General features: G+C 37.5%; 1 protein-coding gene across 1 annotated transcript in view; it reads right to left on the bottom strand.

Annotated features, from left to right (window-relative positions):
• The window catches only part of LOC311591721 (vomeronasal type-2 receptor 116-like), a 39,578-nt gene continuing 23,042 nt past the window's right edge, over nucleotides 1-16,536 (bottom strand). Inside the window, exons 5-6 of the mRNA XM_084771639.1 lie at nucleotides 10,218-10,341; nucleotides 1-1,752 (exon numbers count right to left, since the gene is read on the bottom strand). Of these exons, the coding sequence (XP_084627765.1) occupies nucleotides 821-1,752; nucleotides 10,218-10,341 (1,056 nt within the window). The 3' untranslated portion in view covers nucleotides 1-820. The remainder of the gene's footprint in view (nucleotides 1,753-10,217; nucleotides 10,342-16,536) is intronic.

Raw genomic sequence — 16,536 nt, forward strand, 5'->3', positions numbered from 1 at the left:
TTTCCTTATTTCTTTGTTTTTAATAACTGAATAATAGTTCATTGTGTAAATGTGCCCATTTCTTTTATCCATTCTTCAGTTGATGGCCATTCAGATTATTGCCAGGTTCTGAGTATTATGCATAAGATGGCTATGAACAGAGTTGAGCAAGTGTCTTTGTTGCATGTGGGATCATCTTTTGGGAATATACCCAGGAGTGGTATGACTAGATCTTGAAGTAGAGCTGTTCCCAGTTTTGAGAAAGTAAAGGATTGATTTCCAAAGTGGTTGTGCAAGTCTGTGCTCCCAGGAGCAATGGAGGAGTGTTCCCCTTTCTCCACAACCTCACCAGCATGTGCTGTCACTCGAGAATTTTATCTTAGGCATTATGGCAGGAGGAAAATGGAACCTCAGAGATGTTTTGATTTGCATTTCTCTGATGACTAAAGATGCTCAGCATTTCTTTAAGTGCTTCTCAGTCATATGATATTCCTGTTTAGAATTCTGTGCCCCATTTTTTAATCAGGTTATTTTATTTGTTGGTGCTTAATTTATTGCATTCTTTATATATTTTGGGTGTCAGCCATTTGTCAGATATAGGATTGTTAATGATCTTTCCCAATCATTGGACTGTCATCTTTTTCATTTAACAGTGTCCTTTGCCTTATAGAAGCATTTCAATTTTAAGAGGTCCAATTTGTTAATTGTTGATCTTAGAGCCTGAGCTGTTGGTGTTCTGTTCAGGAAGTTGTCTCCTGTGCCAATGATTTTGAGACTTTACCACACTTTCTCTTCTAATAGATTTAGTGTATCTGGAGTTTTGTTGTGGTATTTTTTTTAATTAAGTAAAATTTAAATGAGTTTTCCTTCTTGAATGGGTTTTTTGCCTGATATCAAGACAAGAGTTTTTATCTGGCCTTATCAAAATGATGTAGCATTTAGGGGCAAAGATCAAGCCAAGAAGTGCTGAACTAGAAGCCAAGATAGAGAAAACTTCCATAGCCACCATGACCCTTCCCTTCGTGCTATGGTAGACAGGGAGGAAAGTGACCCAGACACAGAAGAACACCTGCATACTGAATGACAGAAACTTGGCTTCATTGAATGTATCAGGTAGATTTCTGGACAGGAAGGCCATGGTGTAGCTCCCAAGTGCCAAGAAGCACAGGTACCCAAGGACAGAGTGGAAGGCGACTGCTGAACCTTTGTTGCACACAATGATGATGTGACCATGTTCAGCATGAGCATCTTGATCAATGAAGGGTGGATTTGTAAATAGCCAGATTGCACAGAAAACCAGTTGGATTAGTGTGCAGATGGGGATGATGAAATTAGGGGCCCTTGATACCATTAGCCACCTCACCAATCTAGTTGGAACAGTGACCTTGAATGCAATAAATACTGTAATAGCTTTGGCCAACACTGTGGAGAGAGCCACAGTGAACAAAATTCCAATTGCTGACTGCTGAAAGATGCAAGTCACTGTGTTGGGCTTTCCAATGAAGAGGAAGGAACTGAGGAAACAGATGATGAGTGTCAATAGCAGGGTGTAGCTGAGAGCCCGATTATTGGCCTTGACAATGGGTGTGTCTCTGTGCTTTACAAAGAGTGCAAGGACCACAGCTGTGAGAACAGAGAAACACAGTGTTGTGGTGATGAGAGCCATACCTAAGGGGTCATCAAAGTCCAAAAAGCTCACAGATTTCTGGAGGCAGTGGTTTTTCTCCAAGTTTGCATAGTGACTTTCTGGACATCTCATACACTGATCCATATCTGTTGAGAAATGAGTGACTGTAAATCAATTCCCATGTTTTCCCTCCCCCTCCAAGCTGTTAGTCAGCCTCAGCCCATTGAAATGCTTTCTAAATCACCTTCCTTTATTGTTTCAGAAACAAATACTTAAGTACTCCATGAATCACTCACATCTACACAGTATTCTTTGCCTGTGATGCCAAGATCCAAGATTCCCAGTGCTTTCCTCAGTTTTTGCATTATTTCTCTGAATTTGTGACCTTATTACATCTAATTTATAAGTCATAAGACTTCAGAATTAGGACAAACTACACAACATACCCTGTGCACCATATCTCACTCCTCAACCTTTCTTCCTTTTGGGGAAACAAGGATGTGAGATAAGTCTTTCCCTTTCCAATCCCCTGACCACAAACTTGACTGAAATCACACCAAAGAGTGGTAAATTGTTCCCCAAACTTTGTCCTCCAATTTCTGCCCCACAACTCTACTGCTGTCTTGTTAAAACTACTGACAACTGTTAAAACCGAACCCCAAGCATTTGCCTGCCATATCCACTTAAAAGAGACCTAATAGCCTTAAACCACTCCCTGAAATCTATGTTCCATCTGTTTCTTGGAGGTCTCACAGAACCAAGTATACACTGATATTAGGAACCCCAGAGGTCCAAAGATCCAGAAATATTTTTAACAAAATCATAAAAGAAAATTTCCCTAACCTAGACAAAGAGATGATTATAAACATAAAATAAGCTTACAAATCTCCAAATATATTGGACCAGAAAGGAAATATGCATACCACAAAATAATCTAAAATCTAAATGTACAGAATAAAGAAAAAATATTAAAAGCTGCATGGAAAATGACCAAGTAAAATATAATGTCAGATCTATCAGAATTATACTGGATTTTTCAACCGAGATTCTAAAATCCAGAAGTGCCTGGAGGGATTCCTTGTTTTCTCTAAGAGAACATAGAACCTATCAAAAATGTCAAGAAACATAGACAGAGAAAACAAAATTTTCCAAGAAAAAAAGCAATATGTGTCCACAAATCCATCCCTACAGAACATGCTAGGGGAAAAACTTCAACTAAAGGTTAACTACACCCTAGAAAACAAGGGAAATAAAAAACTTCATTCCAACAAAACCAAAGGAAAGAATACACACACACACCCCAAACAAAAGCAACAAAATAACAGGAATTAAAAATCATTGGTCATTAAATTATCTCAACATGAAAGGACTCAATCCCTTAATAAAAAAACACAGGCTAACAGGAATGTTGGGAAAACAGGATCCATCATTCTGCTGCATACATGAAATACATTTCAGCACCAAAGACATATGTTTTCTCAGGGAAAAAGTTACAAAAAGATTTTCTAAACAAACGGATCCAAATAGCAAGCTGGAATATCCATTCTAATATCTAATAAAATAGACTTCTAACAAAAATTAATCAAATTGATGGGGAAGGACACTCTGTACACATCAAAGGAAAAATCCACCAAGATAATATCAAAATTCTGAATATATATATATATATATATATATATATATATATATATATATATATCCCAAATGCAAATGCACCCAAATGTGTAAAAAAAATACTAAAATTTAAATCACATATTGAAACCCACACATTAATAGTGGGAAAGTTCAACATCCCCGGTGTTACCAATGGGCAGGTCATCCAGACAGAATCTAAACAGAGAAATAATGAAACTCATAGATATTATTAATCAAATGGATTTAACATATATCTACAGAACATTTTACCCAACAACCAAAGAATAAACCTTCTCAGCATGCCATGGAACCATCTCCAAGATTGACCACATACTTGGTCACAAAGCAAGTCTCTACAGATAAAAGAACAGTCACATAACTCCTTTTATCTTATCAGTCAACCACGAATTAAAGCTGGACTTCAGCAACAAAAAATGACAGAAAGCCTCTATTTCCATTCAATATAGTACTTAGATGAGCAATAAATACTAAATTAGATCTAATAAGATCTAAATTAGATCTATAGGAAAAATACTAAAGTAGATCAAGAGGATACAAGTTGGAAAGAAAGAAACCAAAGTATTGATATTTTCAGATGATTTGAGAGTATAAATAAGTGACCCCAAAATTCTACTGTGAAACTCCAACATTTGATAAACACTTTAAGCTAAGTGGCTCAATACAAAATTAACTTAAAAAAGTAATGGCCCTTTTATATACAAATGATACACAGACTGAAAAAGAAATTAGGGAAACAAGACCCTTCCTAATAGCTTCAAATAATGTCAGCTATCTTGGGATAGCTACAACCAAGGAATTGAAAGGCCTCTATGACAAGAATTTCAAGTCTTTGAAGAATTAAATTGATGAAGATAATCAGAAGATAGGAATACTTCCCATGCTCATGGGTTAGTAGGAAAACATAGTAAAAAATGGTCATCTAACCAAAAGAAATCTACTAATTCAGCCTAATTCCCATCAAACATTCAACACAATTCTTTACAGACCTTGAAAGAACAATATTCAACTCTATATGGAAAAACAAGAACCCAGAATAGCCAAAAAATTCTGTATAATAAAAGAATTGCTCTCTCATTTCAAGCTGTACTACAGAGAAATAGTAGTAAAACCCAGATGGTATTGGCATAAAAGTAGACAGGTTGATCAATGGACTCAAATCAAAGACCCAGGATTAATACCACACCTACGGAAAATTGAATTTTTTTTTTTTACAAAAAATGCCAAAACTATACAATGAAAAATAAGCATCTTCAAAAAATGCTGGTTGTCTAGCTGGGTGTTTGCATGTAGGCAAATGCTAATAGAGCCATATCTGACATACTACTTGAAACTCAAGTTGAAGTGGATCAAGGACCTGAACATAAAACTGGATAAAACAAATCTTATAGAAGAAAAAGTGCGAAATAGCCTTGAGTGCATAGGCACAGCAGACAACTTCCTGAACAGCACAGCAACAGTTCAGGCACTAAGATCAACCTTAGGTGGAGCTTGGATAATCCTGTGAGAAGAGGGTAGGAAAGATATTAGGAGCCAGAAAGGTAAAGCAGACTACAAAGGAACCCTATAGAATCAACTAACCTGGCACATAGGGACCCACAAAGAATGAAATGCCAAACGGAAAGAATGTATGGGATGGACCTAGGCCTCTGCACATATGTAAGAGGTGTGCAGCATGGTCTTCATATAGGACTCCTAGAGGGGGATCAGGGGATGACTCTGACTACATTGCCTGCTTTTGGATCCCTTTTCTCAAACTGGGCTATGTTGTCTATCCACAATAGAAGATATGCCTCATCCTACAGCTAGATAAGGCAAGTCAAGTTGATATCTATGGAAGGCCTCCTTTTTTCTGGAGAGAAAGGGCAGACTGAAGGATGGGTGGGAGTGGAGATGAGAGGGAGTGACTGGAAAGAAATGGAGCTTTCATCCCCCGCTAGTAATATGTTGTTACATTTAGCTATAGCATTAATTTTTAACATAAGGGGGAGAGCTTTTGAAATATTTCTAGATATTCAAAATGGGAAGATTTGAATATTCTGCTCCTAAATTTTGGAACGTTTTATCTTGATTTAAAAACATATACACCCCAGTTTATAGTGCCAAGTTTCTATTACATTAAACCTTTGTTTACTTTGAAAACTATTCCCTCACTAATATATTTTCTCTGTTCTGTATTTTGAGCTAAACATTTATCATGTTTATTTTCAAAAGAATCAAATCTCTTTTTTTTTTGATATCCTGGTTTTTTTTCCATTAGTGATCATGGCACTCTAATTAATTTTTCCACAAGATAGTTTCTGAACTTATTTCTCAACACTTATAAGTTACTCCTTTGCTTATAATATTAGTGTTTTGTTGTGGATTTTCTATTGTACAATGTGGGATTCAAGTACAGAATTCCATGTCTGACTTAAGTAAAATATATGATATATGCTTCATTACCTAATTTACTTAGGCATAACTCCTCTCTTTAAAATAGGTGTGCTTATTCCACAATATTGAATTAGCGATATTGTTAATTTTTAATTTTATCAAGTATATGTTTACCCAAATTTGATCACATGGTTTCAAAATATAGTCGCTAACAGAAAACAGAGTAGGATTTTGTATTGACTATTGAAGTTCTCTTTCTCTATGCAATATAGCTAAAAATGTAATATTGCTAAAGACATGAAGATGACCATGATTAAATCAAATAGATCACATGCAAAAACTTTTAAATACATGTAGCTGCTAAAGAGATGTTTAAGGATGAGATGAGTTGGCAAGTGTTGGTAGGGTCAGCACACATGGGATCTATTGAATGCATATGGGGAATTTTAGAAGAGCGAACTTGACAAAAAATGAACCAAGTGGAGGACATGCCTGCCAGAAAACCATGCAGGTTGACTGCAGACCTTCTCTCTCTCTCTCTCTCTCTCTCTCTCTCTCTCTCTCTCTCTCTGTGTGTGTGTGTGTGTGTGTGTGTGTGTATTTCTCTCAGACCCAATCCCCCAGTCTGGTCCTTAGTACTGCAACAGAACACCAGCTGCAGCCTCCCTTCCACTCTGCCAACATCTTCTGTGGATCACAAAGATCATTCTCTCCTACTTTACTGACCTCTACTCTTCACCGTAGCCCAGATTCCTACTCCAGAAGGCAAACCCTGGTAAACCACAGACCATGCCTGCCAGAAAACCAGGTAGGCTGCCCAAAGACTTTCTCTCCCTCTCACTGTTTCTCTAGACTGAATCCTTCCATTTCTTTCCCAGCTCAGCAGCAGAACGGGCTTGGCAGCCTTCCTTGCTCTTGTGGATTTCACAGATCGTCTCCCTCTAACCCTCCTGCCCCCACCTGTTGCTTTGTCTCAGATCCAAACTCCAGCAGGAACCAACTGCTGACTCAAGTGATGCTCTTCTCAGGGCACCAAGCAAACTAAAGTAGAACCCATAGCAATCCTACTGCTCCTAAGATCCCATCTCCTCAGTTTCAATTCGAGCTCTATAGGATAAAAGGTTTTGTTTCTGTTTCCTCTATGACCCCATCCACAACATATCACAAAGACCTTTGTCTTCAATTTTTCTTCTTGAAATTCATTCCAGTGTATGAACCTACAACAGCAGCAGATATTCCTTGTGAACACACCAGCAGAGCAGCAAGTAAAAGAGAATACACACAGCCATCACGCTCCAAAAAATCAAATAAAGAAAAAAAGAAATCAAAGGAAAAACACCCACACTGCAAAGAAAAATATCCAGAAATCAGCTTCTAGACATATAAACATCCCAAATCCAGAGGCATTGGGGATAGCATGAAAAAACAATTGATGACAGCCATTTCTAAGCAAACACAAACAGTATACTTGGTACAGGGTAAACAGAGAAAATTTACAATCTCTGATTGGCTAAGAGAACTGGTTACTGATTCAAGACTTCCTTTTACAATATTCTTAGAGCCCCCTGAAAATGTAGTTTAAAGACAGGGGATAATTCAACACACATCCTCTGGAGGGATAGAACTCAGTAAATAAAATAGGTTAAGTAAAATTACCTTTTACCACTTTATAGTGTAAATGATAAAACAATATAATAAAATGAGTTAGAAATAATTATTTGATGTTCACCAAAAGACATTTTCAGATACTTTCTGTTTATCTGGAGAGCTTTAAAACTGCAAACACTGTGAAAATAAAAGCAGGCTGTTATATAATAAATGTTTGCTTTTGAGAAGACATTCTTTAGATTCTTTAAATTGGAGTTATAAACTGAGTGTGTTGTGGCACATCTTTAATTTCAGCACTCAGGGAGGAAGAGACAAGTGAATTGCTATGAGTTCTAGGCCAGCCTGGTCTACAACAATGACAATTACACAGAGAAACAAACAAAAAGAAAGAAAGAAAGAAAGGAAGGAAGGAAGGAAGGAAGAAATGCTGTTATAAGGATGTTAATAAAAGTAAAGTCTGTTCTATTTGGACTCTCTTATTGTGACTGAAGTTTATATTCTGAACATATAATGAAAAATCAAACATAATCTGTAATTCTTGGATAATCATTACTCCGACTTTGTTCTGTGAACCATGAATAAATAAAAAGTTACCTGATTGCTACTCAGTCTGAGATTCAGTATTCCCCTGACAACAATGCCCTACTCTTTCTTCCCTTCTCTGGGGATGGAACTCTGCCATCAAACAGACGTGGGAGGCCCCTGGAACTTACTCAGATATTTAAAAATTACATCATAAATTGTGTGAACAAATGGGTGGAAATGAAAAGTTCACCCTGAGTGAGGTATGTCAGATCCCGAAAGATAAATATGACATGTATACACTTATATGTGTATGTTAGGTGTTACACAATTGAAAACAAATCTATGCTCTATAGAGACAGAGTAGTTAGAGAAAAGAACTGGGGGGGGGGAGGTTTGCATAGATCTTGATGAAATGTGGAAATAGAAGAGATTTTATGGGTGGACGTTAGCTGGTGGGGTGGATATAGGAAAAACGCCTATGAAAAGAGAAATGAGAAAGAATTGAATGAAGGAATAAGGAGAAGCACAGTTAGAAATAAAGGGCATTTAGATGGCAGTATGAAAACCTAGCACTGTGGAAACTTTCTGTAATATGAAGGTGATACTAATGAAGTCTCCAAATAAAGAGGAAGATGGAAACCCGATTGGTTGTCTCTTGATAACAAAGTTTCTAGTCCTGTAGGTCTGGGTTAAATGAACTTGAGTTGTTGGATAAAAGGGTAAATCCCCAAATAATCCAAACTGTTGCCAAAACAATAGGTTGCTCTGCAAAAACTGACAGTAAAGTCCCACTTCTGAAGACAACAGAACACAGCAACTCATTGAACACGGAGAAGTCAAAAAGGTGCTAAATGTAACCATCAACTCCATATTACACTGTCTATGACATGGAAAGTCACTCTTTATACTGACAAAAGACAAGTGAAAAGATGAATCCAACCACCAAGTTTTAAAAAAATCTACATTTAATCCTGCCCACCAAAGATGCTAGAATAATTGTGGCACAAACCTTGCTAGAGTAACCATCCGATGTCTTATTTGCTCAAGACCCATTCAGTGAGGTGGAACCTATTCCTGACGGCTACCTGAGCAACCAACATCCAGAAAATAGATAACCAAGAGACCTTGGGTAAAACCAATACCACTGGTCTCAAAGTATGACTCCTAATTGCATTTTGTCAATAATCATAGATCAATGCCTTCTTCACACACCAGCAGAGAGTTTTTCTAATTTCCTCTTGCACAAAAGGAACAAAGAGAGAGACCTATACCCAGACATTATACAGAGAGAATGAGAGAGAGAGAGAGAGAGAGAGAGAGAGAGAGAGAGAGAGAGAGGGACCGACAGACAGACTGACCGAAAGACAGACAGACACAGACACAGAGACAGATAGAGACCTTGACACACACATCTCTGAGATGCCTTTAACTATTCCCATGTCTCTGAGCTTACAGAACCTCATAGAAGATAAGTCAGAAGCAGTAGAGACAGATGGGACAGAAGACGCCAGAAGAACAAGGCTTTCTGTACCAACTAAGCAATATTTATATGAACGTACAGAGAAGGACTCACAGGGCCTACACAGGTTGGCACTGGATGATCTGCTTATATACTACAGCTTCCAGTATAGTACTTTTATGGGATTCTTGAATGTGTAAACAAGTAAGTTTCTAATTATTGTGCACTCTCCTGGCGCTATTATTTTTTCTGCTGCCTTGTCTTCTATAGCTTCAATACAACGGTGTTTGTTTTATATTGTTATGTGTTGCTGTTATCTCTTAGAAGCCTGTTCTTTTCTAATAAGAGCCAAATAAGAAGTAGAACAGCATGAGATAAGAGTTGGAGAGGAACTGGGAGAGGTGGAGGGAACAGGAAATATATTCAGATTATACTGTGTGAGAAAAGACTCATGCTTAATAAAAGGGAGACAAAGAGCACAAAAACAAATTATATTAAACAATCTCTTTTAGGTAAAATAAAAGAAATGTAGTTATGATATAGATAAACTATATGTACTGTAAAACTCAAACCCAACACACCAATCACTTGCTCTGAAAAAAAATCAACTTGTACTGGGAACAATCATGAAAAGGCTGTGAAAAACCCAAGCTTTAAGTAAATCCTATGTGTGACTGAGTATGCTTTGAGAGAATAAAGAAATGTTGCTCAAAACACTGCATCTATGGTGAAATGAAAAAGACTGTTAACTTGTGGGAAAGGAGGCTCTCTTCAGAAATTAATTTCTGCAATGGAGCAACCATAAATGTCTAGGATGATTTCATTATCTAGAGTGTGTCCTTTAAAGGGGTGATAAAATTAACAGCAATGCTTAAATCTCTAAACCAGATACAGAATTTATCTCTTATTTCTCTTCAGTCATTTCCCATTTTCTTAAGTATTGCTGACTCCTATAACAGGTCAGAAAGTTCTCTGTAAGCCTGTATTTACCTGTCTCATTGGAAATCTCATTGTCTGCACAAGGAATACAATCAAAGCAGCAGACAGCCTTGCCTTCCTGGGCAGCTTTCCTGAATCCAGGCCTACAGTTCTCACTGCACACAGACCGAGGAATCTGAAAGAAGGGAAAGTTATTAGCAATATATCAGACTTTTGTGAAAAATTCAAGTATAATATTTCTGAGTATAATTGGACACTTAATTTGCAAATGCTTACTCATACAGTTGTAGATTAGGGATTTTAGTATTACTAATTTTGCCACCTTTTGAGCTACACGGTTCACACGTTTAAATTTTTGTCTAATACCAGCAAGGTGTTGTTAATATTAGGTCATTAAAGTAATGTTCTAGAAGGCCATGGTGTGCTATCAGATTCCATCCATCTCTATACTCACTGGCCACTAGGGGGAGCTTTTATATCAAATGTGTTTTTGAATGTTGATTGACAACTATACATTTGGCTACATCATGGAAACAAATCTTCAGACATTTCTATGAGGAGTTTTATGGAGAAATTTACCTGACACGGAAAGAGTCAATGCAAATTGGGGGTGAGTATTTTATTGGGTACTGTTACAGACAGAAGGAAAAGGAGACAGAAGGTGAGAATTCAGATTCTTGATTCCTGCTGTTGTTATATGAACATGATGCCATCACCTCCTCTAGTTCTTAAATCATTCTTGTCCAACTATAGTGTACTGCATGCTCACAGTGTCATCATTCCAAACAAAACTGTCTTCACATCACTTGCTTGTGTTGACTGTTTATCTGAAATATCTAAGCAAGTATAATACACACACACACACACACACACACACACACACACACACAAACACACACACACACCTCTGTCATGCTATTCCACACTTTCAGAGACTGACAAAGCAAAAATATCCTCTTACTTCTCATTGAAATTTCTTAGGCTATGATACAAAATAGAACTCGTATCACTGTTTTGAGGCAGTGTCAGAAATTTAACAAGCACCATATAAGAAGTGTGTCAAACAGCTAGCAAGCAGAGAGCAAACACAGAGAAGGGGACTAAGGTGAAGGACCAAAATCTCATTGCCTCTATCCCAAAGCGGCCACCAGGCCACAGTTCTTTGACTGAATTCTGTGCATTGTGATGTCTCTGGTGTTAACAGGTTTGGTGGTCTCTGATGATCTGTGATTTTAGGGGTAGTTATAGACAATGCACCCAGGCCACCTCCTCTGTGTCCAGTCTCTGCTTGATGTTTCTTACTTAGGAGGGTCTGGGTGCTGAGGAGCAGGAAGAAAGCTATTTGGGCAGAGATATGTGCCCAGCAGGCTTCTCTGGGGTGGAGGACAATGGGACTTTGTTCTCTCACCCAAGTCCCAACCTCTAGACTTCTTTTCAGCTTGTTCACTGTTTCTGCCCTAGGAGGGTCTGGCTGCTGGTGAGCAGGCAGAAAGATAACCTGACTTCTCAACAGAGACCATGAAATCCAGAGGAGCCTGGACAGATGTCATACAGACACTAAGAGACTACAGAGGCCAACCTAGACTACTATACACAGAAAAATTTTCAATCCCCATAGATGGAGGAAACAAGATATTCCATGACAAAACCAAGTTTAAACAGTACCTAGCCACAAATCCAGCCTTACAGAAGATACTAGAAGGAAAACGTCAACCAAAGGAGAGTAACTTTACCCAGGAAAACAAAGGAAATAAATAACCTCATATCCACAAAACCAAAATAAAGGAAGCATACACGCACATTACTATTACAAACATTAAAAAAATAGGAACCAACAACCACTGGTCATTAATATCTCTCCAAATCACTGGCCTCAACTCCCCAATAAATAGAAACAGGCTAAGAGAGTGGATGCAAAAACAGGAGCCACCATTCTGCTGCATACAAGAAACAAACTTCAGCAATAAAGATAAACATTACTATAGAATAAAAGGCTGGAAAATGGTATTCCAAGCAAACACAGCCAAGAAGCAAGCTGGAGTAGTTGTTTTAGTGTGTAGTAAAACAGACTTTCAACCAAAACTAATCAAAACAAATGGGGAAATCATGCTCATCAGAGGATAAATACACCAAGAAGACATCTCAATTTTCAACATCTATACTCCAAATACAGGAGCACCCACATTCATAAAAGAGATATTACTAAAGCTTAAGTCAAATATCAAACCCCACATATTAATAGCGGGAGACTCAAATTCCCCACTCTCCTTAATATACAGATCTTCAAGACAGAAACTAAATGGAGAAATAATGAAACTAATAGACATCATGAATCAAATAGAATTAACTGACATCTACAGAACATTTCACCCAAACAAAAAACAATATACCTTCTCAGAACCTCATGGAACTTTCTGCAAAATTGATCATCATATATTTGGTGAGAAAGGAAAACTCAAAAGATACAAGAAGATTGAAATAATCCCTTGCATCTTATCAGACCACCATGGATTAAAGCTGGGACTCAACAACAACAGAAATAACAGGAAGTCTACAAGCTCATAGAAACTGAACAACTCCCTACTCAGCGACCTCTGGGCAAGGGCCAAAATTTAAAAAAAAGAAATTAAAAACATCCTAGAATCCAATGGTAATGAAGGCAAAACATACCCAAACCAATGGGACACAATGAAAGCAGTGCTATGAGGAAAGTTCATAGCACTAAGTTCCTTTATAAAAAAAATTGGAGAGTTCCCATACTAGCAACTTAACAGAACACCTGAAATCTCTAGAACAAAAAGAAGCAGATACATCAAAGAGGAGTAGATGGCTGGAGATAATCAAACTCAGGGCTGAAAACAATACATTAGTAACAAAAAGTTCATTTCAAAGAATTAATGAAACCAAGGGCCGGTTCTTGGTTTTAACAAGTTAGACAAATCATTAGCCAAGTTAACTAAAAGGCATAGGGAGAATATTTAAATCAACAAAATCAGAAATGAAAAGGGAGATCTAATGACAGACACTGAGGAAATCAAAAGAATCATTAGGTCTTACTTCAAAGGCCTATATGCCATAAAATTGGAAAATCTAAATGAAATGGAGAATTTTTGATAGATACCAACTACCAAAATTGAATCAAGATCAGGTAAGCAAATTAAGTAGTGCTACATCTCCTAAGAAAATAGAAGGCGTCATCAAAAGTCTCCTATCCAAAAAGAGCCCAAGGCTAGATGAATTGAGAGTGAAATTCTACCAGACCATCAAAGAAGACCTAATGCCAGTTATTTCCAAACTATTCCACAAAATAGAATCAAAAGGAACATTACCAAACTCATTCTATGAAGCCATAGTCATCTTGATACCTAAGTCACACAAAGACTCAATAAAGAAAGAGAATTTCAGACCAATTTCTCAAATGAATATAGATGAAAAAATACTCAATAAAATATTTACAAAGTGAATCCAAGAAAATACCAAATATATCATTCACCATGACCAAGTAGGCTTCATACCAGGTATACAGGGGTGGTTCAACATATGGAAATCCATAGACGTAATCCATCATATAAACAAATTGAAAGAAAAAACACATGATCATCTCTTTGGACTCTGAAACAACATTTGACAAAATCCAACAATCATTCATGTTTTAAGTCTTGAATAAATCATGGATACAGGCACATACCTAAATATAATAAAGGCAAAATACAGCAAGCCAATTGCCAACATCAAACTAAATGGAGAGAAACTTAAATCAATTCTACTGAAATCAAGGACAGGACACAACTGTCCACTCTTTCCATAGCTCTTCCATATAGTATGTTAAGTCCTAAATAGAGCAATAAGAAAACTAAAGGAGATCAAAGGGTTGCAAAGTGGAAAGGAAGAAGTCAAACAGTCACTCGTTGCCAATGATATGATAGTATATATCAATGACCCAAAAAATTCTAACAAGTATATCCATCAGCTGATAAACACCTTCATCAAAGTGATTGGATACAAAATCAACTAAAAATATCAGTAGCCCTGCTGTATACAAATGACAAAGGGGTTGAGAAAGAAATTAGGGACTACACCTTTCACAATAGCCACAAATAATATAAAGTATCTTGGTGTAACTCTGATCAAGCAAGTGAAAGAGTTGTATGAAAAAAAACCATCAATTCTCTGAAGAAAGAAATTGAAGAAGTTATCACAAGATGGAAAGATTGCTCATGGATCTGAAGAATCAACATAGTAAAAATGGCCATTTTACCGAAAGTAATTTACAGATTGAATGCAGTTCTCATCAAAATCCTTACATGGTTCTTTCTAGACCTTGAAAGATCAATTCTCAACTTTATATAAAAAAACCAAAAACCCAGAATAACTGAAACAATCCTGTACAATGAAAGATCTACCAGATGAATCTACATCCTAGATCTGAACCCGTACTATACAGCAACAGTAATAAAAACAGCATGGTACTGGCATAAAAATAGTCTGGTTGATCAGTGGAATCAAACTGAAGTCCTACAACTAAACCAACATAGCTATGGACACTTGATTTTTTTCATAGAAGTCAAATCTTTAAGATGGAAAAAAGATAGCATCTTCAACAAATGATGCTGGTCTAACTAGACATCTACATGTAGGGAAATGCAACTAGAGCCATATTTATCACCCTGCACAAAACCAAAGTCCAAATGGATTAAAGACCTCAACATAAAACCAAACACACTAAATCTGTTAGAAGAAATAGTTGGGAAGAGCCTTGAACTCATTGTCACAGGAGACAACTTCTGAACAGAACACTGCCAGCTCAGGTTCTAAGATCAACAATAAATAACCTCATTAAAGTGAAATGCTTCTGTAAGGCAAAAAACAGTGTAAACAGAACAAAACGACAGCCTACTGACTGGTAAAAGTTCTTCACCAACCGTACATCTGGCAAAGGGATATTATCCAAAATATATAAAGAACTGAAGAAATTAAACTTCACCAAATCAAATAACCCAATTAAAAATGGGGTACAGAGCGAAGCAGAGACTTCTCAACAGAGGAATATTAAATGGCTGGGAATCACTTAAAGAAATGCTCAACTTTCCTAGTCATCAGCGAAATGAAAATCATAATTAATCTGATATTCTGTCTTACACCTATCAGAATGGATAAGATCAAAAACTCAAGTGACAGCACATGCTGGCAAGGATGTGGAGAAAGGGGAATACTCCTCCATTGCTGGTGGGAGTGCAAACTTGTACACCAACTTTGGAAATCAATACGGCACTTTCTTAGGTAATTGGGAAGAGTACTACATAAAGAACTTAGACATATACTCAAAAGATGCTCCAACATATACCTAGGACATTTGCTCAACTATGTTCATAGCAGGTCTTACTCATCCCAGCCAGAATCTGGAAACAACATAAATGTCCCTCAACCAAAGAATGAGTAAACATACTCTGGTACATTTACACAATGGAATAATATTCAGCTATCAAAAAACAAGGAAATATTGAAATGTGTCAGGCAAATGGATGGAACTAGAAAAGATTAGCCTGAGTGAGGTAACCTGGACCTAGAGAGATACACATGGTATATACTCACTTAGAAGTGGATATTAGCCCAACATAGACCTCAGAGATTACACTCAGGGCGTACCGAGACAGATGCTGGGACTTTCAGCAGGACTATGGGAGAAGAACTTCAACTTGTATGCCAGAGTTGGGGGATGGAGGAAGCAGGAGTCCAACAGGGAGACCATTGGAGCCTTCAGACCTCGATAAAGGGGGAGGGGAGAACTGCGTGAACTTATGCATCCAACAAGGACAATGCATGCAGAGAAACAAGTCCCCCTACTCAGATGTAACTGATAGAATTCCGATTCTCCCTGGGGAAAGGGGGACTGCTGAACTTCTGAAATGCACTCTGGAGCCCATGATTTGGTCCCTGCCTCTAGACAAGGCAGCCTAGCAGGCACACAGAGAAGGAGGGTACAGGCTATACAGATGAGACCTAATAAACCATTGCCAGACCGTCAGGGTGGGAGAGCCCCCCCTGTCAGAGGTGGTAGGCGATGGCAATCGGGATGTAATGTGAATAAGTTATAATAAATAAAGTACACATTTAAAAGAAGAAAGTCAAAAGAAAACGGACATCAATGAAAGAGAGACTCCTAACTCAAGTCAGTCTATACTTACATGAACTCAAACTGCTGCAGAAACAAGCACATAACTTTTATTGCTAATCCCACTACATGGCAATAACTCTGAGACTGGCTGAGTCATGAATGTCTATGCATAGACAATGCTTCTTCTTGGATACAGAATCCCTGTAACTTATTTTTAGATGCCATACTTTGCATGATATGAATGAAAATTAACAG

This window comes from Acomys minous (assembly GCF_964271855.1).
Source record: "Acomys minous genome assembly, chromosome: 20".
Lineage (NCBI taxonomy): Eukaryota > Metazoa > Chordata > Mammalia > Rodentia > Muridae > Acomys > Acomys minous.